Below are 25,852 nucleotides of genomic sequence, written 5' to 3' on the forward strand. Positions count from 1 at the left end.
TAAGATGGGGATAAGTCTTAGAAGTATCCCGCTAGTGCAAGGAGACGGGGCCTTTATGATGATGGTATCAGCCTGGTGCACGGTACCCAGCACATAGTGGGTGCTCGAGAAATCAACATCCTTCCGTTGGCCACCGCTAGGGCCAAGCTGTGCCTCTAGCTCACTGACCAGAGAGAGGCTTTGGGGAAGCATGAGAAGACAGAAGAGACAGGAAAGGGAGGCACCACCTACCACAGAGGCCAGGCACCGTGCTTGTACAGATTTACCTGATTTTCCTCCCAAGCAGCCATCAGATAGGTACCTCCTCCATTTTGCTGGGAGGAATCAGGCTGTGTGTGAAAGTGGCCCGTCTAGGGCCACACAATTGGGCGTTGAACTGTTTGAACCCAGGTGTCTGATTCCAAGCCCATTATGTTTTTGCCGGGCCAAGGAAACGTGCGAAGGAGGAATGAAAGAAAGGAGTGGGAAGGCGGAGAGAGGAGAGAGAGGCCTTCCTGATGCCTCACCAGGGACCACCGCTGGGACACTAGGTGGCCAAGCTAATGACATAAACGTGTCTTTCCCCCAGTATATACATCCCGCAGACGCTGTGAAGCTGGGCCAGGCTGAGCTTGTTGTGATTGATGAAGCTGCCGCCATCCCCCTCCCCCTGGTGAAAAGCCTCCTGGGCCCCTACCTTGTGTTCATGGCGTCCACCATCAACGGGTAAGGCACCTTGGGGTGTAGCCATCGCTCTTGTTGTAGGTTCTTGCATGTTAGTGGCCTGTAACGAATGTGGCCGGGGTGGGTAAGTCTGTTCCCAAAGTCAGAGCCTTTGGGGCTGCTTCAGTCTCCTAGGACTCTTGCAAATGGGAGCTGACCTCTTAGTAATCAGCAGTAGCTCACCTCTGGCCCCACATGAAAGGGGCCGCACAAGTCTGAAGAACTCGGGTGCGAGTGTCTCCTCCTGTCTGTAGGCCTGATCAAGTTTTTAGGAGTATATGGATAGCAATACCAATGCCTTAGACCTTAGAGTCATATCAAAACGTGGTATTAAAGTCACTACAATTAGCATAAGCCAGTGGGCTTCTCATGGCTCAGGAGATTTTTTTAAAATTTTGAAATACTTAGTTCATGTTTGCTATAGAAAATTTAGGGAAAACAGGTAGGCAAAAAGAAAAATCACCAGTGATGCGGTCATCTAGCGTCTGTTAGAATTTTGGTATACATTTTCTGTGCATTTATTTTACCTTTTCATTTGAACAAGAACATAAACATCGTTTACATGTTTTTTTTAATTTGCTTTTTTCCATAATTATGAAATTTTCCAGGTCAGTAAATATATAACTTTAATATTAGAAATATTTTGATATGTTAGTCACATCTTGCAAAGATAATTCTATTATAGATTTATTATTGTGACTGCTTTACTTACACTGAAAATATTTAAATAAAGTGGACTTTACTTTTTTTGATAACAGCTTTATTGAGATATAATTTGCATACCACACAATTTACCCATTTAAAGTGTATAATTCAGTTGTTTTTTAGTGTATTCACAGAGTTGTGCAATCATTACCAGTCAGTATTAGAATATTTTCATTAGCCCAAAAAGAAACCCCATGCCCTATAGCTGTCAACCTCCAACCCTCCCTCCCTCTCCCCCTCCCCCAGCCCTAGGGAGCCACGAATCTACTTTTTGTCTCTGTGGATTTGCCTGTTCTGGACATGCCTTATAAATGGCATCATACAATCTGTGGTCTTTGTGACTGGCTTCTTTCACTTAGCGTAATGCTTTAAGGTTCATCCGTGTGGTTTGTATTTGAAATACTTTCATTCCTTTTTATGGCCAAATCATATTCCACTGTGTGTTTATAAACATTTTGTTGTTCCATTCATCTGTTGATGGACACTTGGGCTGTTTCTGTCTTTTCGCTGTGAGGAATAATGCTGCTCTGAACGTCGGTGTGCAGGTTTTTGTGTGGACATGTTTTCAGTTTTCCTGGGCACCTACCTCAGGAGTGGAGTTACTGAGTAAAATGGTTACTTTCTGTTTAACCATTTGAGGAACTGCCAGACTGTTTTCCAAAGCAGCTGTACCATTTTACACTCTCACCAGCAGTGTATGAAGTTTTTCCATATCCTTGCCAGCACCTGCCATACGTCTTTTTTACTATAGCCGTCTTAATGAGTGCGAAGAGGCGTCTCATAGGGTCTTCGGCGCATTTCCTGTGGCTGGTGATGTGGGGCATCTTAGGCGCGTATTAGCCATTTGGATCTCTTTGAAGAAATAGCTATTCAGCTCCTCTGCTCATTTCTAATCGGGCTGTGTTTTTTAGTTGAGTTGTAAGGGTTTCTTATACTACTATATTCTAGACACAAGTCCTTCATCAGATATATGATTTACAGAATTTTTCTCCCATTCTGTGGTGGTGGTTTTTTTGTCACTTTTTAAAAAATTTTTTTTTAATTGATTTCAGAGAGGAAAGGAGAGAGAAAGAGATAGAAACATCAATGATGAGAGAGAATCATGGGTCGGCTGCCTCCTGCACGCCCCCCACTGGGGATTGAGCCCGCAACCCGGGCATGTGCCCTGACCTGGAATTGAACCGTGACCTCCTGGTTCATAGGTCATCGCTCAACCCCCCAGCCCCGCCGGCCGGGCTGTCACTTTCTTTATAATATCCTTTGAAGCACAAAAGATTTTAGTTTTGTTGTGTTTATTCTTGTTTTTGTTTTTAAATAAGTAAATGAAATTCTTTTAAGGAAGTTTTGCTGTGTGGAGTGGAGAGGGTGAATAAAATACTTCACAATTCCAATTTTTTGATCATTCTTTAAAAGCAGTATTTGAGTAAGAGGAAGTATGTGTATATACACAGTACTAAGCATTATGATAATGAGCACTATAAAATCCTACCTAATAAAATAGTAATATGTAAATTACCATCACTCCGCTACGCCCACGATTGGGCCAGTGGAAGGCGCAGGGGGCGGGACTCGGGGTGGCTGGGGTAGCCGATTGGGCCAGTGGGACGCTGAGCTCGCGTCGCCAGTGGCAGTGCGAGCTCAGCGTCTGCGCCATGGCTGTGCTGCGGAACAGAAGGGGCCTCTGGGGCAGCGAGCTCATGTCCCGCCGCCGCGGACCATCAAAAGCGGGGGAGCTGGGTGCCTGTCTGCCCCGGCACCAGGCCTTTCAGAAGCCTCTGCCGAGCCGAAGGCTTCTGAAAGGCCTGGTGCACCAGCGGACAGGCACCCAGCTCCCCCGCGATCGAAAGCGAAAGCGTGTAGGGGACCCTACACGTGCATGATTCAATCATGCACTGGGCCTCTAGTGTAATAATAAGAAAGAAAGCCTGCTGAGCAGTCTGTCCTCTGGTCACTTGTGCTTGCGACCAAAGACAAGGAGGAACTAGGACTGAAAAGTGCTGGTCACGTGATCAGATTAGAGATGATTTCCCTTCCCACCCCCAATTCTTTCCAAGTTGTTTTATGTCACCTTTTCAGTAAAAGTAGTAATTAGAAGAATTACTTGGGTGGTGGGTTTGTTTAATCTTGATTTTTCCAAACTGGATGTTCTCTGTTCGTTCCTTCAAGCTGTTGCTTCTAACAGCAGCTCTGAGTAATTGACCATTTAACAGTCTTTTGGTTTCATTATGCTGAAGGCTTTACTCACATAGCTTTTCAGTCCTTATTTAGTCCATAGCACTGTCCTGTGCGGTGTGTGGAATAGTCCCCTTGTGAGGACGAGGCTAACAGAGGTTGAGTTCCCTGCCCAGGGTACTAAGTAGATGTGCCAGGATTGGAGCCCAGGATGGCTCCGGGCGAGCCACTGTGCCCCCTGCCTCCTCGGGTGCCTGTGCTGTCCAGGAAGTTCAGAGGTGAGCAGGGCCGTTCTTGGGGAGCAGGAGTCTGCTGTTGCCACAGGATGAGGAAAGGGGTTCTTGTTCCCCCCGGAGAAGGGATTTGGGACTTGTGCCTGATGGCCTTTGCTTTTGCTCCTAGCTACGAGGGCACTGGTCGGTCACTGTCCCTCAAGCTAATCCAGCAGCTCCGTCAGCAGAGTGCCCAGAGCCAGATCAGCACCACGGCTGAGAACAAGACCACGACCACGGCCAGGCTGGCCTCAGGTACCTGCAGCTCGAATGCCCTGCAGCGCACAGCAAGTCCTTTTCATTCTCCCTGGGCCCTTGCCCTCGTGGAGGTGGTACCAAACCCTCCCCCCATCAGGCTCGCTCTCCAGGGCTGGAGTTGCTTTTCTCCATAGCGTGGCCAGCCAGTGACCAGATGGGAGCCTGACGGGCCTTCTGGTGGCTGGGCCCTTGTTTGTCCCCATCTCGGGGCGTGGCTGCATTGACTTAGCGAGAGCCTTTGGGACTGTGTATGGCAAGCTGCACATCCGCCAGAAAAGCTTCAAACCACTCAGTTCACATTCTCCAGCCATGTCTACGTGGGCGCGCTGTGACAAAGATAAAGTAGAACATTTGCCCCGCTCTTTTAGACAAAGCGTATGTAATAATTGTTTCTCACTGTGTGTGTGTTTTTTTCGGGGAGCAGCGCGAACGCTGCATGAGGTTTCCCTGCAGGAGTCGATCCGATACGCCCCTGGGGACGCGGTGGAGAAGTGGCTGAACGACCTGCTGTGCCTGGACTGCCTCAACATCACTCGGATCGTGTCGGGCTGCCCCTTGCCGGAAGCCTGCGAGCTGTATCCTCCCGGGGCCCTTTGCCCTGCGAAGGGGAGGGGGCGAGGAGAGAACTACACAGGTTCCGGCCCCTTGTTTCATGGCTGCTGCTCTAGGGAACACTCAGTTTCCCACTTTCCTTCCCTAACGTGTTTCTGCTCAGGACACGGGGTTCCTCTTCCCAGGTGACCCTCGGAAGTGGGATGTCCGGTTTGGGGCTCCCTTTGCTTTGTTTTTGTTGCTTAACTCCAGTCCCAGCTACTATGTTAACAGAGACACCCTCTTCTGCTACCACAAGGCCTCCGAAGTTTTCCTGCAGCGGCTGATGGCTCTCTATGTGGCTTCTCACTACAAGGTAGCTGCAGCCAGCCCTTGGGTGAACTTCCGTCCTGACAGTCCCCTCTTACCTGGCTTTTCACATCTTCTCTTACCCAGTGGAGTGGCTCAGGTGACCATTCCACCAGACTTACCTGTCCTGACCTTGGCAAGGGCCAGTGACCTTGCTGGAGGGTTGCATCACCCACTGTTGTTGAACTGGAGAGGTGGGAAGCATTGCCCATTTTAAGAAGGGGTATTTCTGTTCCTTGCCTGTCTGCTAAGCTGACAGGCTCAGATGACAGTATTGGAACCTGCTGGTGCTGTTTGACCTGAGACCAGTCTTGTATACCTCTGGGCTATTTTTAAGGAGCAGTGAGTGAGAAGTTGGGATATTTGAATGTCATATAAACTAAAGGGCACGTTGGAAAGGATGTTTTTTGAGTGTGTAGGCAGCATTTCTGTGAACCCCTTTAATGGAAGGCTGAAGAGGTGGTGTTAGAAGTGGTGACAGGCTCTCTCAGGAGGAAGTTCCCTTCCCAGCTGAGAAACAGACCGTGCCAACTAAGCAGTTCTTCGCCCGCCTGCAGCCTCAGCACTCGTGGGAGGTGACAGCAAACACTGGAGACTGAGTCCCACTCGGGTCGTTTCCAAGGGTCTCGGGCTGGCTGCCCAAGACACTCGGAGGGCACTGTGCTGGGTTTGGCCGGTCACTGGCTTGGGGAAGGTCGTTGATCCCGAGTAAAGGACACGCAGAGGAGCGGTTCTCCCTGACCTGTGTTTTGCCCACAGAACTCGCCCAACGATCTCCAGATGCTCTCTGATGCGCCTGCTCACCATCTCTTCTGCCTCTTGCCCCCCGTGCCCCCCACTCAGAACGCCCTTCCCGAGGTGCTTGCCGTCATCCAGGTACAGAAGTGGAGGCATCTGGGGGCATTGAATTTGGGAACCACTTAGGTGTTGAGGGTTAGTGGCTCAGTAACTGCAGTGGAAGCTGTTGATTGCTGGGTGTATCGAGGCAGGCGATGAGGGTGCATCGAAAGAAAGCACCGCGGACAGAATCCAAGGCCCCGCGGTTCATGGGCGGGTGAAAGTCAGCATTGGCTCCTCCTAGGACAGAACTTGTTTGTTTCCCTCCTTCGTTACAAAAGCAGTACATGGCACTTACAAAATTAGGAGACAGATTGAGGAAAATGGTGTTTTTAATGCCTGGCATGTGTTTATGCATTTCGATATTGTTTTTCCTGTTCATAAACATGGGATCATAGTGCTTGGTAATCTGCCTTTTTTTTTTCTTGCAGCGTGTCAAATATTTATAATTTGTATACTTTTAAAAGGCTGCATTGTATTTCATTATATGCACGTACCATGTTGTGTTTGACCATCCTCCTGCCGGTACTCGAGTCACGGTGAATTTGCACTCTTCTGTGCAGAGCTGCGTGAGCTATGTCTTAGTGGGTGTGTGCACACGCACACCAGGAGGATGTCAGCACTCTGCCTGGTCAGTGACAGGGTCAGGCACCCACGGGTGTAGTGGTGAAGCTTCCATTGGAAATGGATGAGTCAGTCACAGGGTCAAGCCTGACCTGGAGTGGAAACAGCTGGCCTCGTCGGAGACCAGCGGCCGTTGATGCTGTTCTGTGCGTGGGCTGTGGACTGGGCTGGCCTTCCTGTCTGCACTGCCCTGCTTCCCCTGCAGGTGTGCCTGGAGGGAGAGATTTCTCGCCAGTCCATCTTGAACAGCCTGTCTCGAGGCAAGAAGGCTTCGGGGGACCTGATTCCGTGGACAGTGTCAGAACAGGTGATGCGCTCCCCCTGGCCTGTCGGTGTGAGCGAAGCCGGCCCTGTCGGAGGGTGTGTGTCGCTAAGTTGCTGGCTTGTGTCTCCCACACAGTTCCAAGATCCAGACTTCGGTGGCCTTTCCGGTGGAAGGGTGGTTCGCATTGCTGTTCACCCGGATTATCAAGGGGTACCGTGTCCTCCATCCTCTCAGCAGCTGTGCTGCGGGCTTGTTAGGGCAGGTGTAGGTGGCTGTGTGAATGGGAAGCTGGTCGAGGAGCACGCAGTTCAGGCTCTCCTCTGCTGTGGAGTGTGTCGGCTGGGGCCTGGGGGCCGGGGGCGGACGGACCGACAGGATGATTGTATGAGCTCGCTCTTCCTTTGTTGTGAGGACAGGGGACCTGAGAACCAGATCTTTTTGTAATCGCCTCCTGTCTCTTAGTGGTCAGCAAACTGCGGCTCGAGAGCCACATGCGGCTCTTTGGCCCCTTGAGTTTTTAGCAAAGGCCAGCTTAGGAGGACCCTAATTAAGTTAATAACAATGTACCTACCTATATAGTTTAAGTTTAAAAAATTTGGCTCTCAAAAGAAATTTCAATCATTGTACTGTTGATATTTGGCTCTGTTGACTAATGAGTTTGCCGACCACTGTCTTAGAAATCCCCATTGAGGCGTTAGCTGGAGAGACATCAGGTTTGGGCTTGTTGATCTGTGGACCAGAAATCCCAGCCAGCCTTCCTCACGCTCAGATGGCTAATGGGCTGATCTTGATGGGCTAGACTAGCGGTCGCCAAACGATGGTCTGCAGACCACGGGTGGTCCATGAGGTCCAAAAGGTTGGCGACCGCTGGACTAGAACATCTCCTCCTTGGCCGTTTCCCCCGTGCTTGCTCACAGATGGGCTACGGCAGCCGAGCTCTGCAGCTGCTGCAGATGTACTACGAAGGCAGATTCCCTTGTCTGGAGGAGAAGGTCGTTGAGACGGCGCAAGAAATTCACACCGTCAGCAGCGAGGTAAGCAGCTCTGGGCTGAACTGGTTCCTGGAGGACCTTCCCTGGGTCTGCAGGTGCATCATCGGGGCTAGTTAGTGGCCTGGGCCCTGTGCGTAGTAGCAGGTACAGAGAGCTTTGGAGAAGTTGCTGCTTGCTTGAGCCTAACAGTTGAGATCTTCAGATCAGCATCATTAGCATCAGCTGGAAACTTGTTAAAAATGCAAGTTCTAGAGTCAGTCGCTCAGGCGAGGCCCGGTAACGTGGTCTTAACAAGCTCCCAGGTGATGCTGATGCAGGTTCAGCTTCAAACCACCCCTCCCCGGTCTCAGTCCTAGGCCCGGCCTCGGATCTGTCCTTCTTGGGGAGCGTGTTTAACACGGAACGGGGACGCTTTCTGCACACACATGTTTGAATTCACAGTGTGCCCGTTGGGGGTGTGGGGAAGGGGTTATATTTATGGTCAGGCTCAGAGGTTTGTCACTTCCCAGTGACAAGCCTGGACCTTCAGCCCCCACCTCCGGGACCCGACCCTGTCTGTCTGTGAACCTGCTGGCGTGTCTGGACCGTGTGGCTCTTCTGCCTGCTGAGTAGTTCATGCTTACAGGGGTCGGTGTGCCCAGGAATGAGCCCTGGACTCACTGGTGCTTCTAGATTTTGAGAACCTTGGGAACGAACCAGGCAGCCTGTCCTGCTGTTCCTGCTCAGTCTAGGCCCGGAGTGCAGTGCTCGGGGAGGTCACTGACCTTGCTTCCCCTGCCGGTGGGCTGTTCCCCTGCCTCCAGGCCGTCAGCTTGTTGGAAGAGGTCGTCACCCCCCGGAAGGACCTGCCTCCCTTGCTGCTCAAACTGAATGAGAGGCCTGCTGAGCGCCTGGATTACCTGGGTGTGTCCTATGGCTTGACCCCCAGGCTCCTCAAGTAAGGGTTTGCCTGTCTCATCCCCGGCCTTGGTATCTGAGAATGAGAGTTCTGTGGGCTGTGCACCTGGGTGTTTGTCCGACGTGCGTCGACTCCCTGCCCTCCCGGCCCTTCCCAGCTTGGTCTGTCAGCTGCTCCCAGAGGGCACACAGTGACCTGCTCTCTTGGCGTCTTTGCAGGTTCTGGAAGCGAGCGGGGTTCGTTCCGGTTTATCTGAGACAGACCCCGGTGAGTGGGCGCCTAGCAGAGCGGGGTGTGGGTTTGTGGTTACAGTGGGGACAGGTCTGTCCTTGCAGAGCCCTGTGCCCCGCTGTGTGCTGAGCAGGTACCCTCGCCTTGAGGGCCAGAGCAGCCGTCCTCCCTGACAGGCACTGCGCTGCTCCCCCCCCCCCCCCCCCCCGGTGCTGGGGCTCTGCTTGACCGTGACATCGCCGAGGCCCTCGTGCACTGCTCAGCGAGCTCTGGAAGCCTGTAACCTGGGGCCTCCCTGGATCTTTAAAAAGAGAAAAGTAGTTTTAGGGAAGAGTTCATGGCAGAGCCATAGAGGGTTATATGGAAGCGGGGGAGGGGTGGGGGGGGGAGTGTGTGACTCAACTACCCAGCCAGGGCCCTGACAAGGTAACTTTTTTCTCTGAATATTTCTGATGGGTGGTTGGTTGAATCTGAAGGTGATATGAAGGGCCGTCGGTGCTTTTGTTCAGTGAATAAGTAATGACAGCTGTGAAGGTAGGGACTGAAGGTGGAGAGAAGAGGGTGAGTGCTTGGAGTCCTCAGTGTTTAGAGGAATGAGGAGCAGCCGGGGAGACTGAAGGAGCCACCTTGGTCCTGGGGAGAAAGTCGGGGTTTGGTGTCACAGGCCCAGGGTAACCAGTGCCTCAAGAAGGGGAGTCATTTGCTAGTCAGAGAACAATTAAGATGAAAAACAATTGGCTGTTGGACCTCCCGGATTCAGTGATCCGACTGAGAGCAGCTTCACTGGAGTGAGGGCTCCGTGTGATTGGAGAGAATGGGAGGTGAGGGAACAGACTTAGCAGATGCGTCATAGGCAGAGCAAAAGGGAGCTGAGAAACAGTAGCTGGAGGGAGACAGGTAGGCGGGTCTATCAGATGGGAGCTTCTGGAACATGTTGCAGGGGATGATCCTGCAGAAATCACGCAAATAATTATAATGGATAGGGGAGGGTCTGGTTGCAGGAATGCAGGCCTTGAGGAGGTGGGGTAGGACCGGGAGGGAGGGAGGAGCGGTGGCCACCTCATCCTTCCCAAGGGGAAGGCAGGGAGTGTCGGTGCGGAAGGTGTTGGCTGCTGGTTGACTTGGGGGCAGCGGGGAGGGGAAGGAGGAAGTTCTTTTCTGATTGCCTCAGTTTTCTCAGTGAGAGGAGAGGTCATCGGCAAAGAGGAAGGGGTGCTGGAGGCTTGATTTTGGAGAGTGCAAAGCCAGTATGCCAGGGCAGTGCCCATTTGAGAGGTTGAGCTGGGATATACACTTGGAGTCGACTACAAGGATCATTGAGCTCAGTGTGGCCTCAGCGTGGTCTTGTGCTGTGTGCTGCCATTTGTGACTGGATGCTGGCGTTTTGTTACACGAATGTTGAGATCCGTTAGATATTTTTACAGTCTGGGCTTTGCTCTGTAGTAAATGGAACAACCTGTGGTCACCGTTTTAGCACCTAACGAAGCCTGCTCTTGCACACTGGTTGCCAGCGTGGAAACTCGGGGTCTCACACACACAGTTTTCGCTGTAAGGCACTGAAACACGGTGATTGGGTCACGTGGAGTTTAAGCTGCGATAACTGCGTTCATAATCTACCTGGTGTGAGCAGGTGGCTCAGTTCCGTGGTCCAGGGCAGAGGTCGTGCTCTGGAGATTCGAGCAGCTCTGCTCCGTCGCCATGGCGTCTGCTGGGCAGTGTGGGAAACGATGCCACGTGAGAATGGAAGCGAGGGCGCTTCTGGCTGGGGAAGAGGGAAAGGCCCGCACGAGCACCATGCCGTTCCCTCCGAGTTCTCACCCTGTAACAGTGACCGCTGTTCAGAGGGGTTCTTGGTGCCAGTTAGGAACCTGTATTTTCCAAAGAATGACCTGACGGGAGAACACTCGTGCGTCATGCTGAAGACGCTGGCTGAGGAGAGCGAGGCTGAGCAGGGGGCCTGGCTGGCAGCCTTTTGGAAAGGTGCGTCTGGGTGGAAGGGAGACGGCGGGGTGATGGTGGGGGGGCGGCTTCCGGACCTCTGACTGTGGTTGCACCCCACAGATTTCCGCAGGCGCTTCCTAGCTCTGCTATCCTACCAGTTCAGCACCTTCGCTCCTCCCCTGGCCCTGAACATCATTCAGAACAGGAACATCGGGAAGCCCTCGCCGCCAGGTGAGCTGGGCAGGACGGCGCAGGGCTAGTCGTGGGTTGTGTGGAAGGAGGTGGATGTGGTGGTCCCAGAGGAGGGAGGGCCTGGGGATGGAGGCACCGGCTCAGACCTGCATCTCTGCCCACGCCTGCTCAGCAGCCCTCTTCTGCCTTGGGCACCGTCACCCATGGTAGCCGTCTACATAACAGGACTTGGGGGTGTGATCTGACTTCAGAGATGTCAGATAAGGCTCTCAGCTATGAGTCACGGAACCCGACTTAAATCCCGAGCACCAGGTGACTCGCTCGGTGCCGAGGCTGTGTCCTCACTTGTGGAGCTGTGGCCAGCACAGGGAGGTGTGCTGGGGCTGACAGACTGTGGGGATATTTAAAATAGGAAGGATCACATTAACAGCCGTGGGCTTTTTTGTTCTGTTGCTAACTATGTGTGTGCACGTTGTTTTGCCAATTCTATTTTGAAAAACCTGCTTCTCGAGCTGGACACACTCTGTGAGGCGGGGTCCTGGGAAGTGACAAGTGGGAAAGGGTGTTAGATCCTCTCACTCTGGGCCCGAGCTTCCCTTGACCGGCTGTGTTGGCGTGGAGCTCTGCGTAAAGGCCCCACGCCAGAGATCCCCTCCCTGCGTGGCCCAGGGAAGGGCCAGGCTGCCTGGGCGGTCGGTATGGTACATCGGGGGCAGGCACTCCCGAGGCTGGTCTCCCGATCTGCTCTGGCTGCAGGCCGGCGGAGCAGCGTTAGGGCGCCCCGGGGACTGCCCTGACCCGCCTGGCTCTCGCACCTGCAGCCCTGCGCCGGGAGGAGCTGGAGGCGCTCTTTCTGCCCTATGACCTGAAGAGGCTGGAGATGTATTCACGGAACATGGTGGACTATCACCTCATCATGGACATGATCCCGGCCATCTCCCGGATGTATTTCCTGAACCAGCTGGGGGACCTGGCCCTGTCCGCTGCCCAGTCGGTAGGTTACCTGCTGCCGGGTGCTGGTCTGGAGCAGTTGACGTGCGGGAGGTCCAGTTGAATGTTTTGATATAATTTTGTGCATTTAACTCCTCGAGGTTCTGATAGGGGCTGGGTGGCGGTCTCATGTCCCTGAGGTACAGGCGGGGACACTGGGGCTCTGAGGTTGAGTCCTGAGCCCGGCCACGCAGTTAGCGAGGAGGAGCTGCATTCGAGCCCACATCCTCTGCCCTGTTGCCTTCGCTCGCTCTCTGCCTCAGCAGAGGCCGCGAGCACCCACACTTCTCAGCGTAGCTGTGAAGCAGCTGTTCTCAGGATAAGTCAGTTGGGGGGTTTTAGGAAGAGGGAGCGCTTCTCAGTAGTTTCAGTAACGGGGCGAAAGAGAAGATTCCAGAATCACCATGGCGGTTGATCGCTGTGGTCAAGAGAGAGCAGCCCTGTCTCAGTGCTTTGATGGGCCAGGGCCTGCCCCGCGGCCACTCTGGGACTTTCCACCCTCCAGGCTCTCCTCCTGGGGGTCGGCCTGCAGCACAAGTCCGTGGACCAGCTGGAAAAGGAGATCGAGCTGCCCGCCGGCCAGCTGATGGGCCTTTTCAACCGGATCATTCGCAAAGTCGTGAAGGTACCTTGGCCGAGGGCGGGGTGTTGGTCCATTTGGAATAATGTAACTACCCGCTCCCTGCCCCAAGATGAACAGGTTGTAACATTTGGCCATATTTGCTGCAGATCGTCTCTCACAGGCGCGGGCACCCCCCCACCCCCCAAAGCCCTATCTGCAGTGCTCTCTCCATTGGGACCACTGCTGGGAACTGGGATCTGCAGCCCGTGTTTTTATATTCTTACCATGAACGCGTGCACTCTTCGGCTACGTCGAGCTTGTGCTCAGGGCGGGGTTCCTGCTGCTGCTGCTTCATCTCTGCTTTCTGGCCGTTGCTTTGCAGCTATTTAACGAGGTGCAGGAGAAGGCCATTGAGGAGCAGATGGTGGCCGTGAAGGACGTGGTCATGGAGCCCACGATGAAGACCCTGAGTGATGACCTGGTATGCCGCCGCCCAAGGCCTTGCGAGTGCCGAGGGGGAGCCCTGTCCCCTTTAGCGAGAGTCCGCGGCACTGACCGCGCCCGGTGGTGTTGATCTTAGGTGTGGGCAACCTTCCCTCCCCGCGTGTCCCTGCCCTGGATGTGCCGAGCACACAGGGGCCTGCTCTGCCTCCCACTGAAGGGGGTGTGTGTGCATGCAGTCCAGCTGCTGCTGTGAGCTCCTTGGCCCTTGTAGGCTTCTCAGATGCACCCTGTGCATTCATGTACATTTAGTAAGGGCTGCCTCCTGCGTGGAGGAGTAGGAGGTGTCTGCTCATAGGGGTGACATTCTGCGATTTGTCCCCGCTTGACTCTGACCTGCTCTATCTCTGGGCCCTTGCCCGCAGGATGAAGCAGCAAAGGAATTCCAGGAGAAACACAAGAAGGAAGTGGGGAAGCTGAAGGACATGGACCTCTCTCAGTAAGGCCCCTCTGCTGCCCGGGGGCAGCGAAGGCTGCGCTTTGGCTTCTGGCGCCTGGAGAACCTGCCCGCAGGTCTCCTGTTCCTCATCCGGGCCCCGGAGCCCTGGAAGCTGTGTTTCATGGGGTCACCTTTAGCAGCACTAAGAGCTAAAACCTCCTCCTTCACCGTTTGCTGTGCCTCTCTGGCCTTAGTCCTGTAGTTGCTGGGTCATTGCTGATGGTGGCTGCTGGACACGGGAGATGGGGAGGTCCCTGGGCAGGGTCAGGCTCTGCTGTCAGCTGTGCAGTATCAAAACCTCGACTTGCCGGGACTGCTAGATTCCCCAGAGGTGGGCGAGGTGGGCGAGGTGGGGCGAGGCACAGTCCCAGGGTTGATGGCACGTTTGGAGGTGGGAGTGCGCAAGAAGGTGGTGGGATGACAGGAGGCTTCTTTGGTGGGCAGTTAATCAGAGTCGGGGAGAAGTTGGGTGCTGCCTCCGGTGCAGGACCGTCCTGTCGCAGTGGGCCGCTGACCTCTGCCCCCTGCAGTGCCTGTCCTGTGGGCCAGGCTCAGGTCTCGGGCCTCCCGCGTGCTGGCCTCCCTGCTGCTCAACGCTGATGCAGCTCGGCCTGGCTTTGGGGCAGGATGTGTGATGGGAATGTTGTCACTATCCTGCTTTAAGCATTCCCCTTTTCTTTTGAGCCGGCTCTGATACTTTTTTCTGTTTTTTAGATACATAATCCGTGGGGATGATGAAGAGTGGAATGAGGTCTTAAACAAGGCTGGGCAGAACGCTTCGATCGTCAGCCTGAAAAGGTGGGGCCTCCTGTTGGATGACACACTCTGGCTTCTGTGCGTCTCTAGGAACTTTCGTTAGGAGAGAGGTTGGAACAAACTGAGAAACGTCACAGTTCTTTCCTCGGCGGTGGCGGCTTTGGCAGAACCTGCTACAGGCCAGGCAGCGCCGTCTCCTGGCCTGGACCTCAGCATCCCTCGTGTTCACCGGACGGCAGGGGAGCTGCCAGGGACTGAGCACTTCCCGTGGGCTTCGTGCAGCGTCCCGTCCCCGCAGAACAACACGGGTGGATGTTCATTACCATCACTGCTGTGCAGATGAAGCAACCGAATCCGGGAGGTGTCACGTAACTTCCCAGGAGGCTCACAGTTAGTGAGGGGCAGGGCCAACGCGGAGCTCGTGGCTACAGCTGCTGCGCTCTCCTCTCAGCCAGCGGGCCTCAAGGTTTGGGGTCTTAAAGTCCCATTATAACAAGTTATTGCGGGATCCCAAAGGGCTTGTGGGTTATCTATTCGTATTTCCGATATTCGAACTTTTAATTACGGAGACATTTAAAAAAATTAGTTCATCTAGAATTAATGGTCCAATACTGGACTCATGGTTTTTGGTGGTTTTAAAGTGGCTTGATTTTACATTCGCATGTATCTGGTGATCCTGCAGTCTTTTGTGCCTCTGGAAAGCTGAACAGTTGGAGAGCCTGGGAGTGAAAAGGGCACGGAATGAATTAGCATTATGTGAACATAGTTTGGACCTGGGCACCCCCTGGCGGGGTCTTGGGCCGCCTGGGTGTCCCTGGACCACTCCTGGGAAACCTCTGTTCCGCGTGGCGTCTCGGCGAGGGTTATGTTCGTGGAGGACCACGGTTTCTGGCTGGAACCTTCGTTGGAGTTTCCCGTGGGAGAGAACGCGTCCTCCCTGCCCAGGGCCTCTAGAGATGAGGCTCCCACCGCTGTTTTGGGGTGTGTGTGTGTGTGGGGTGAGTTCGTGCCATTGCCACAGTTACCGGCAGGGTCCCCTGAAGAGTTTATGTGGAAACGTGGAAGGAGGAATCCTGTGACTCGGGAGCCGTGGATCCCAGGAGTTAGATGCTTTCTCTGCGTCTGCGTACATCGCGGGTCTCAAGGGAGCCGCCGGTGAGGGCTCACCCCCACGTGCTCTGAGGTGGCGCAGAAGCCTGCGCAGCGCGTCCTGGCCTCCGGTTTGGACAGTGTGGCAGATGCAGCAGGCCCGTGATGGCTGTGGCCTCCCTCAGTGTGGCCTTGACTGGCACCGGTGGCCAGGGGTGTGCGTGGTCCGGGGAAGGCCGGTCCACGCTTACAGAGCGTGGCTGTCCCTGCCGGTGAGGAGCCCGGGCGGCAGCTCCGTGCTTGGGGGCTCTGAGACCATGCGGATTTGTGCTTTTGGAGGTAAAGACTCTGACCTCTATCAGGTTTTTATTAGAGGCCTTGCTTTTCTCCCCTTTCCCTCCTGAGTGGTCACTTCACTCGGGATGTTGTTGGCCCTGGAGGGAACTGTTCGTCCTCCCCGCATAGGGAGGTGCTTGTACCCAGAGCAGAATGCCCGGGGAGAGCCTCTAACCTAAGGGGCAGGGAGGGGCGACTCCGGGCTGATCTGTCTATGAGGAACCCACTCGCCACCGAAATGTGTACCCCGAGTCAGTGCTCCTCGGCTTTCTTCTCGTTTAGGAAAAATAAAATAATAGCCACCCAGTAGGGTTTGCCTGGAGGCTCACGCCTTGTGTTAGGCTCGCTGGGACAACGTGTCTGGTTTCCAGGGTGATCCTGAGTGGTGAGGGTGGCAGGGAATCTTCCTGGCGATGCCTTGGATTTTTCTTGGGGTCTTGGGAGCGGGGAGGTACAGGACTCTGAAGAGAAATGACTTCTGATGCTAAGCTGTGGATTTCTGCCCTGGCTGGGTGCTCAGTTAGTTGGAGCGTCGTCCATACACCTAATGCGGGTTCGATTCCCAATCAGGGCGCATACCTAGGTTGTGGGTTCAGTCCCTGGTCAGGAAATGTACAGGAGGCAACTGATCAATGCTTCCCTCTCACATTGATGACTCTCTTTCTAAAGTTAAAAAACAAACAAACGTTGGGTTTGTTTGTTCACCCACAAGAGCTCAGTGGGGCAGGAGCTGGGTTGCTGTGCTGTCCCCGGGCCTGGCACGCTGTCGGGCGTGCGACAGGCCTGCAGAGGACGTGTGTCTGACGGCGTCTCACGCTGTTTCAGGTGATGGGACCCCTTTTCGGACCCAGCGAAGCCGTCTGACAGAGGTGAGGTCTGTGCACCTCTCGTTCTTTCTCTCACTGCTGTTCTTTCCCCTCCAGTGACAAGAAAAGGAAATTGGAAGCGAAACAAGAACCCAAGCAGAACAAGAAGTTGAAGAACAGAGATACGAAGCACAAAAAAGACATGAAACTGAAGCGGAAGAAATAGTGAAGGGAAGCGTGGGCCTCAGCAGCTGACGCGGAAGGAGACACCCTGACTCTGAACCGACTCCGGCCTGGGCCGTGGCCCCGTGGAAGGCAGCGCGAGCCCGTCAGCCCGGAGGCCGGCCCGGAACTCGCTGTACGCGTGAGCGTGGCTTAAAGCACTCGCTGCTGAGCGGCCTGCTCGGACCTCGCCGGGGCCAACCTCCGGCCCTGCCGGGCCTGTCTCTCCCCAGCCTGGCCTTCCTTTCCCATAAGTCCATGTTTTGCGTTGGGTCCAGCTTTTCCCCTTCCCCACGAGTGTGGCAGCCACGCTGGCTCCTGTCCCTCCTCAGGTGTTGAGTGCGCTGTGGTGACGCCCGGGAGGCTGCCGCACAGCGCGGGCCTCGTCTGGACTTGTCCCGGCCCCTGGCCTGGGCAGCGGGGGCCCCGCCGGTGGACGTGGGGTGTGCTGCCCCCTTCACCCCGGCTCCCGCAGGCGGCCGCCCAGTGCCCAGAAAACCCGCCCTCCTAACTCAGGAAGGATATGGCTTTCGAGTCCCCAAACTTACTGCTTCATCCATGTGGGGAAAAACGTTGGGAAAGACCCCTTCCCCAGCAAGGGTGAGGGACAGAGGGTCTATTTTTAATAAATAACATCTAGAAAGACTGCCTGCCGCCGTGGGTACTCACTGGCCCCACGCAGGGGGAAGGTGCGTCTTGCCCTGTTGGTTCTGGTGGGTCTTGGCTGCCGGGGAGGCTGTGGAGGGTGTTGGACTCGAGGCCGAGGTTGGGCAGGGCGGCCAGGGCTCATCCCAGAGCCTGGGGGACAGGTGGCTGCCCTGGCCGCGCTCGCGGGGTCACTCGGAGGGACTTGGTGTGAGCCTGGGGTCCAGCTGGCTGTGCCCTCCCTCCCAGCTCCTGTCAGGTGGTTTGGTCCTTTCCCTTTGTTGGGACAAATTGTGTGGTGGCTTCACACGTACTTTGGTATGTCCGATGGTGTCTGCTTTCCGGTCCCAGATCCGGTACTGTTATTGAAACGACCCCGAGGGGCCTCTGTAGGGCTGGTCCTTATCCATGTCGCCCAGGCAGTCAGCTCAGTGGTGCTGTGGTCTGACCCCCTTTCCCCCGCAGCCTGTGGTCTGATCCCCTTTCTCCCGCAGCCTGTGGTCTGATCCCCTTTCCCCCGCAGCCTGTGGTCCGATCCCCTTTCTCCCGCAGTCTGTGGTCTGATCCCCTTTCTCCCGCAGTCTGTGGTCCGATCTCCTTTCTCCCGCAGCCTGTGGCCTGATCCCCTTTCTCCCGCAGCCTGTGGTCTGATCCCCTTTCTCCCGCAGCCTGTGGTCTGATCCCCTTTCTCCCGCAGCCTGTGGTCTGATCCCCTTTCTCCCGCAGCCTGTGGTCTGATCCCCTTTCTCCCGCAGCCTGTGGTCTGATCCCTTTCTCCCGCAGCCTGTGGTCTGATCCCTTTCTCCCGCAGCCTGTGGTCCGATCCCCTTTCCCCCGCAGCCTGTGGTCCGATCCCCTTTCTCCCGCAGTCTGTGGTCTGATCCCCTTTCTCCCGCAGCCTGTGGTCTGATCCCTTTTCTCCCGCAGCCTGTGGTCTGATCCCCTTTCTCCCCCCACGCACGCCAGGCGACGGCAGCCTGGCATCCCTCTCCAGCTTCTACCCTGTTCTTATGTTTACCTGAAAAACGCATGTGCCTTGGTTACTAACGTTCCTTGTTTTTTCGTAAATTTAGGACTGGTCTTTTGTGAGTCAAAATAGATTCTTTCCTCAGCCCTGACATGTAAGCAGGGTCCTAGACGGCCAACGCATGGACGGGGAAGTGAAGGGGAGCCTCTGGATCCCAGAGGACTAGACACGCGCCCCGGGGACTCGCGGCCACGGGAAGAGCACGCTGACCCCTGGCCTGTCTCCATAGGCGAGGGGCCCTCTGTCTCCCGGCTCCGCAGCCTCCTGCCTGAAGACCCCCGTGAAGTCTGCAGGAGAGTTTGCTGAGAGAGGGGAGAGGAAAAGAATTTCTGATCCGTTTTTCTCAGAGTGCCTGAGCCTGCCTTTCCAAGAGGATCTGCTTGGGAGAGCGGCCAAAAGCAGAGTCAGTCCCAGATGGGCTGAGCGGGGCGTCCTCGGACTCCCCAGCCGTGTGGCCCATGTCCCCAGGTGTGCTCTGCCGGCCCGGGTGCAGGGAGGCGCTCTGAAGCCGACCGCCTGCCTCTGACTCTGCCTCTGACCCTTTCTGTGACCTCTCCCCGCCGTCTCGTCCACGTCTGTAGAACGGGAGTGACCGTGACGGCACTCGCTCAGGGCCGTGGTGAGGGAAGAGCCGAGAACAGTGCCTGGCAGGTGCTCGCCACGTCTGACTTCTGTGGCCCGGAGCGTCAGGGGAGCTGCGGTTACCACCAGTGCTGGCGACTGCATAGGACCGGCTTTGAAGAGGAGCCCCCTGGGGAGCAAGGAGCGTGCATTCGGTCAGACCGTCCGGCTGCGCGTCCTCCAGCAGCTTCGCTTCTCAGACGGCCTTCCCTTTTGCACACAGAAAGCAAGCGGACGTTTGGCCTGCTGTGCACAGTCCTGGTCCTTTTATTTGCAAAGCGGATGTTCCTAAACAGGCCTCTGCCCTTCATGGCTGTGATCTTGGGTTCTCCTCCAGAACCTGAGCGCACGCCTCCCCCAGGTCTCGCCATCTGGCCCCCAGACTGTAAGGCTCGCTGTCTCAGGAACTCTCACTTGCGAAATGAGTTCGGCTATGAATGCTGTCGCCAGGACGGGAAGGGGCTGAAGATGCCCCAACAAAGGAGATTCCTAAATGGTCTCCACCGCGAGCCGAGCCGGGAGGGGCCGGTGCCGGCCTGCTTCAGTGTCTCCACGGCTCATCTGGCCCTGCAGTCCCCAGCGACCAGGGGACGACACAAAGGGGGCTGTGAGGCTGGGGGAGGGGAGGAAATAAGTGACTGTCACCTTGGAAAAATGTGGACTCATTATCTGAGGCCCTTACACCAGCCGCCAGCCCTGGCCAGTCCCCAGGCCTGGAGGAGGGGGTGGGGCTGGCATCCCCTCGGGCCCTCAGACCAGAGAGGAGGGGGTATGCTCATTCTGTAAACAATTGGTTAGAGTTACAATGTATGGATTCTGCGGGGGGGGGGGGGGGGGGCAGAAAGAGGGAGGCTTGAGGCTTTCTGGTGCCTGAGGGGGCTCTGAGGAGGAGGATGCTCAGACCGAAAGGAAAAGGGAGGCATGGGAGCAGGAAAGCAGGGCGGGCCCAGGTGGAGGGAGGCTGTCTCAGTGTTGGCCTTGGGGGTCCTGGTTGGACTGGGGCTCCTGTCTTGGGAGAGGAGGCCCAGGCTCCAGCGCCATAAGTGCAAGCTTATTGCCCGTGGGACGGCTGCAGTAGGACGAATCCCTCCATAGAGAGAACAGACGTTCAGCCTCTGGTTTCCCAGAGCTCCTGTGGAGGAGAATCCACTTCCCTCCCCCGAGCCTGCAGCTGCTGGAGGGTACCTGGACCCATGCTCCGGAGCAGTGGCCCTGGGATAAGGTGAGGTGACCACCTCCATTTCCATTACAGCCTCCTAGTCCCTTGGGAGAAGGTCTGATTTTTTCCTGATTATTGTTTAAGTGCTCTCATAAATATGTATTCCTGCTACACGAAGGCTCACAGGGGTCCTGCCTTTGCTTTAACTTGCCCTTCTGTCCAAAAGAGAAAAGGAAATGCTGAGCCCATCCAGGGCCAGCCTCCTGGATCTTGCCTTAGGCTGGGTGACTGCCTCAGGGCGGCCTGTAGGGTGGGGGGACTTGGGGGGGGGGGTGGGTGGACGCAGAGCCCTGAAGGGCAGTCCCTGCAGATGGGGAGGGCTGGGCCAGGGGCCACCTCCCTCACAGGGCCTCTGCCAGGAGGGTGGTGTCGTGATGCACCTCCTCCCTCTGTCCCCCAGAGGGCGCCATGTGTCCATGCAGATCCCTCTCCCCACCACTGCCAGGACCCAGGCTGGGCCTCTAGCTGCCCCACCTGGGCCCCACCCGGCAAAGCTGGGAAAGGGGCCTTTCCTGGTATAGACCCCAGGAGGTCTTCACGCTGTCCCCCCATTCCCACAGCCACTCGGTCAGTATTCCCAGTGACCTGAGCAATTTACTTTCCTCTGCAGGCAGGGACCCCCGGACTTTGCACCTAAAACAAACTGGGTCCGGAAAACCCTTGGGCCCAAGTCACCGGCTCACTGTCCTCCCTCCATTACCAGGTGGCTCAGCGAGCTCGGGCTCAGCAGGTTCTGGAGGCAGCGGCCACCAAGGGACAGGTGCCTACATCCGACCAGACCAGGATGGAGGAGGCCTGCCCCCCTCACTGGGCCCACAGGTTTGGACTGTGCAAGAGTTTACAAGCATCTATTAGGACGACCCAACACCAGCTCCACACTGGGGCTGGGGGAGGGGTCTGGGCTCGGGAGAGCAGAAAAGCCCCTAAACGCCTGGTAGGTGTCTTCCTCCTGTCGTCAGGCCCTGGTCCCTCCAGGCAGACACCTTTTCTGTCCAGTCAGTGGCTCATAAGTGCTTAACAAGCGGGAACCATTTTATATTATCAGCTACCTCATTTGACAAAAGAAGAAAACTAAAGCCTAGCAAAGGAAGTGCAGTAAAACCTCGATATAACGGACTGATTCAGGTGAGGGGGTGTCCCTTAAAGCCGAAAGTCCGTTACATAATAAAGTAGGTTTTCTGATCACGTGTGTTTAAAAATTGACAAATTAGTTTATCTGTTTTTACTACGTAGACATGTTTATATCATGTATGAAAAGTTCAGTTTCACAGAAGAGTTTCCTATATGTATTCCTATAATTTAAATTTGTACTGAATAGGTCTAGTCAGCTTGTGCTTTCACCACGAGTAAACAAATGCACCCGGCTGGGGCGTGGCTTAGTGCACGTGGGCACATTGGCCGGCACGCGTTAAAACTGCCGAAAGTCAGCCACGGAACGACAGAGCCAGCTACTGTAAGCGATGCGGTGTAATCACATGCTAGTCATTTGCTGAACATTGTTTATAAGCGGTGACTCTTGGGCTTAAATATGTAGACTATAGTTGTAGATATGTAATATTTGTGTCAATGAGATTACTAGTGTTTTTTCCAACATATGGCTTATTCGCTAAAATTTGTTACAAGTAACAGTGAATAACAAAAAAGTAACCCTGTTAATTATAAGCAAATCTTGGTTAAAAGCATTTTAAAATTAACAGAATGTTAATGTTCACATATGACACACGGATGAGAAATTTTCTCCTTTAAATTGAGTTCCGTAAAATCAAGGGTTTACTGTACTTGCTTCGTGCCGTGGAGTTGGCAAGGGTAGGACCCGGGCTCAGTCCTGGGTGAGGCGAGTGGGGGGGCCACCGCCTAGCTTTTGGTGGGTTTTTCTTCCCGAGAGACAAGAACCCGAGTGACCAGGGAACCGGCTCTGGGTTCTCGTCCTGCTCCTACATGGGCTTCTCCCAGTTCTGAGCTCTGAGCAGCTCTACCAGGAGCGACGAGGCCAAGGTCATTGTTCACGGGAGTTTATTGTTAATAAAACCATAGTACATTTACAATAAGTGACATCAATGTACACAGTATCATACAATATTATAGCAATAAAATACGCCTCTTCCTTTGTACATCCAGCTCAAAGCAGCTAGTCGAAAATATTTCCCAGGATTGCAAGCCCCGGCGGCTTTCAAGGCGACCGCGGCGACCCCGCCTGAAGTGCCCAGGACTTTTGGTGAATAAATAGTTTCTAAGGTGCGGCCGGACAGCTCAGGAAGGCTACTCCCAAGTAGGCTGTCCAGAGCGCCCCCCAGTGTCTGGTCCATAAATATGACGAGTGTCCAGGCCTGATGCTGCTCTCCGCCCAGCAGAGCCCGGAGCCTGCAGGTGTCGGCAGGTAGGAGAAGGGGAGCCCTTTTCCCCCCAGCCCTCCCCTTCTGCCTGGTCCTGCAGTGCCCCGTCCCTTAGCTCCCCGAGACCTGCAGCTCCCAGTGAGAAGTGTGTGCCCTGCTCCCAGTCCAAATGAAAGGACGGTTCACTTGAGAGATCTGACCCGAGGGCACCCTGAGGGCTCTGCTTCCTGAGCCCAGAGGCAGCCTGACCCTAGGCCTGGGGTATCAGGCCCTAAACCCAGCAGCAATGACAGACGCCGAGGCCGCCAGGCTCCGTCGGAAAGCTCGGAAGGCATCAGCTGGGGAACTGCCTTCTGCCACTAACTGAGCAGGTTGGCGGTCCCCAAAAGAGGCCCTCTGTAGGCCCAGAAACCAAAGAAAACGAACTCAAAGTGACCCTCTGTGCAGGCCCCCCCCCAGGCCTCCGGGAGGCCCACAGCCAGCCTTTCAAAGGCACGACCTTGAGGAAGAAGTTTAGAGACTGGACATTGAGGAAAAGTGTTGGCTTTGGAATGAGATGGCCTGGGGCCCAGACAGAGTGTATATTCTCTACATTCATAGGAGGCCAGGAGCCCGGGGGCCAGTGTGAGCTCACTGAGGTCCGGGGAGCATCCTGGACGCTGCTCAGAGCAGAGGTGAATCAGGATCAGCTGCCCACCGCGCGGGGAGAAGGGGCGCACAAGGTGAGTACACAGTGGCTCTCCGGGTGCAAAAGGGCCACCTTCTGGCCACAGCTGCCCTTTGCCCATTACTGGTTGAGCGAACAGCTCTGGGACCAAGGGGTTGAGGGTGCGGCTGCCTGGTGACAGGTGGCTCAGGGCACATCTAACTACCCAAGGGCAGACAGACACCAGAGGGAGTCTGGGGAAGGAGAAACGGAGCCCCGTGTGCCTGGCTCCAAGAGGTCCTAGAACCAGCCCCGCCCAGGGGCCCCTGGGGCCCTGGTACGTCTGTAGGCTCTGGCTACACTGTGGTCCAGACGCTCCGGGAGCACTGCTCCCAGCCTTTCCCGCCTCACACCCGGGAGGTGATGTAGACGGAGTGCACGCGCTCGGCCAGGGTGCTCTGCAGGTCCTGCAGCGGGTCCAGGCCCTGCACCTTGCTGCTGCGGCCGTAGATGAGCTGCCGGAAGGAGTCCTGCTCGAGCAGGGCCTTCATGTGCTTCAGGAAGAAGCCCTCACAGAACAGGGCCAGTTCCGGGGCGTTGTGGATCTGTGGGGACAGGGAGAAGGGGTGAGACCCACGGGCCAAGGCCTGGGGGAGGCATGCCCTGTCTCTGCAGCTTGAGGTGACCCCCCCCCCCCCCTTATCGGAATTCCTTCCCTAAGCACCTCCTTCAGGTTGGACTGACTGGGTTCCAATCCCAGCTGCACCACCAGGAACGTCTCTGGTCTACTGCCTGTGCCCCATGGGGATGGTGGTTGAATGGCCTTATCCCCATTGGATTGGAAGCTCCTACTAAGGCCAGGGACTGTCCACTGCCGGGTGGACATGAGGTAGGTGCTCAGTAACTTTTAACTCAGCAGATACCGAGGGACCGCTCTGGGCCCCAGGTTCCGAGGTCACGTCCCTGCAACGCTCTCTTAGAGCTGATGGTCTAGTTTGGGGGATCAGAGAAGCCAAGGTAACGGCACAGGGTCAGCGCCGGGGAGGAAGCGGATGAGGAGCATGGGAAGGACCGCCCAGAGGAGGGGGTGGTTCTCGCAAGAGCGCTGGAGTAGGAACAAGCTGCGGAGAGACAGGTGGCGTGGGGTGAGGGGGCATCGGAAGAGATGTGGGCAGGGCCCCAGGTGAGGGGTAGGATTTTATTTAGCCCGGAGGCAGAGTTTAAGGAGAGGAGTGACAGAGGCTTGTGCACTGTGGGTGAGCGCCAGGAAGTGCGGAGGGGAGGCCAGCACAGCAGTCGAGAGGTAATGGTGGAAACGGTGCAGGGAGAGGCTGCTGATGTTTTGCAGGCAGAGGGCCTAGCTGTGGGAGTTTTTCTTTAAAGAATCAGATGTAACTCCTGAGTCTGCGCAGGTCGTCATGCCATTTGCTGAGATGGGGGAAGATTACAGAGATACAGAGACCAGGGTGAGGAGAAAACCAAGGCCCGTGGACTGGATCTGACTCGGGCCCCACACCCGGGAGCCATGTTGGTCTCCCACGCTGCACGTGGTCCCACCGGACAGCAGTGACCTCAGGTGAGAGGGAGTTACCCTCCCTCAGCTCCTGGCACTGCCCAGGCGCCTGGGTGGAGCGGAGGGCTGTCGGCGGTCCTCACCTTGGCGTACTTGTAGGTGTTGACGGCGCTCTCCACGCTGAGGGTCTGGGAGCACAGGATCTCGCAGTGCCTCTGCAGGGCATCCAGCTGGAACAGGCTGGCAGCCGACAGCAGCTGTGGGGGGCAGAGCGCCTTGGGCATGTGGGGCCAGGCCGGGGCCCAGGCATCACAGGACAGAAAGGTGCTGCGTCTTCCCAACCTCCAGGCCCGCCACACCAGCAGGACACGTCCCAGCGCCTTGGTTAATTTCTGTCCTAAGCCAACTGAGTATTTGCGGGGACACCCGGTGGCACAGGACGGACAGATGGTGGCTGGGATTTCTGACCTAAGGAGGGCTGCAACACGAAGCTAACGCTTTGTCCACGGGGCCTTCGAGCCCGGTGCCGCGGGAGGAGGTGAGGGGGAGGCCCAGCCATCTTCTAACCCTCCAGGGCCTCCCACCCCCACGGGGAGTCCCTTCCTAACCTAACCCCCAGGTGTGGCCAGGAGGTCAGGCTCCCTGGGCGCACAACTCCCCAGCCTCCCAGAAGGGCCCTTCCTGTCACACACAAAAAGGACCAGCAGAGAAGCAGGAGGGCCTCGCAGAGGCCACCTCCCTCCCCTCCTCTCTCCAAAGGCTGACGGTGGGCTTGAGACCTGGCAGGTGTCCTGACAGGTGGGCACTGGGCCCCGTGCCCAACCGAGTCGGCCAGAGCCTCACCTCCAGGATGTCGGCGGTGGGGATGTGCATGGATTCCGTCCCTCCGTGGTACAGATACTGCATCATCATCTGCAGCGAGAAAGGCCGTGTGAACGCCAAGTGGACCCGAGTGCCCATGTCCTCACCCGGCCCCCCGAGTGCCACTCCAGCTGCTCCCCGTGGACCCCAGCCAGGCCCCCGTCCTTCAAATCCCACTCAAGCTGAGACTCAAGTGTGTGTTTTCCATGGAGAGCAACCTCAGAAGTCCACCCCAGACCTTCCTCTCCTGACTCCCGTCAGCCAGGGTTTCTCTCGCGCCCAGGAGGGGAGATCTCT

At 55.9% G+C, this 25,852-nt stretch overlaps 2 protein-coding genes across 3 annotated transcripts in view; one reads left to right on the forward strand and one right to left on the reverse strand.

The window, feature by feature from the left end:
- The window catches only part of NAT10 (N-acetyltransferase 10), a 35,866-nt gene extending 16,200 nt beyond the window's left edge, over window positions 1-19,666 (forward strand). For both annotated transcript variants that reach the window (XM_079787069.1, XM_079787070.1), the window contains exons 12-29: window positions 569-705; window positions 3,982-4,106; window positions 4,534-4,684; window positions 4,920-5,016; window positions 5,769-5,885; window positions 6,676-6,777; window positions 6,871-6,945; window positions 7,653-7,769; window positions 8,531-8,664; window positions 8,844-8,892; window positions 10,740-10,836; window positions 10,918-11,028; window positions 11,811-11,983; window positions 12,485-12,604; window positions 12,924-13,022; window positions 13,408-13,481; window positions 14,196-14,279; window positions 16,586-19,666. In XM_079787069.1, the coding sequence (XP_079643195.1) occupies window positions 569-705; window positions 3,982-4,106; window positions 4,534-4,684; window positions 4,920-5,016; window positions 5,769-5,885; window positions 6,676-6,777; window positions 6,871-6,945; window positions 7,653-7,769; window positions 8,531-8,664; window positions 8,844-8,892; window positions 10,740-10,836; window positions 10,918-11,028; window positions 11,811-11,983; window positions 12,485-12,604; window positions 12,924-13,022; window positions 13,408-13,481; window positions 14,196-14,279; window positions 16,586-16,694 (1,971 nt within the window). In that variant the 3' untranslated portion in view covers window positions 16,695-19,666. The remainder of the gene's footprint in view (window positions 1-568; window positions 706-3,981; window positions 4,107-4,533; window positions 4,685-4,919; window positions 5,017-5,768; window positions 5,886-6,675; window positions 6,778-6,870; window positions 6,946-7,652; window positions 7,770-8,530; window positions 8,665-8,843; window positions 8,893-10,739; window positions 10,837-10,917; window positions 11,029-11,810; window positions 11,984-12,484; window positions 12,605-12,923; window positions 13,023-13,407; window positions 13,482-14,195; window positions 14,280-16,585) is intronic.
- A 2,532-nt stretch (window positions 19,667-22,198) lies between these two features.
- The window catches only part of ABTB2 (ankyrin repeat and BTB domain containing 2), a 141,556-nt gene continuing 137,902 nt past the window's right edge, over window positions 22,199-25,852 (reverse strand). Inside the window, exons 15-17 of the mRNA XM_079787400.1 lie at window positions 25,538-25,606; window positions 24,838-24,951; window positions 22,199-23,786 (exon numbers count right to left, since the gene is read on the reverse strand). Of these exons, the coding sequence (XP_079643526.1) occupies window positions 23,589-23,786; window positions 24,838-24,951; window positions 25,538-25,606 (381 nt within the window). The 3' untranslated portion in view covers window positions 22,199-23,588. The remainder of the gene's footprint in view (window positions 23,787-24,837; window positions 24,952-25,537; window positions 25,607-25,852) is intronic.

Source organism: Cnephaeus nilssonii (assembly GCF_951640355.1).
Source record: "Cnephaeus nilssonii genome assembly, chromosome: 13".
Lineage (NCBI taxonomy): Eukaryota > Metazoa > Chordata > Mammalia > Chiroptera > Vespertilionidae > Cnephaeus > Cnephaeus nilssonii.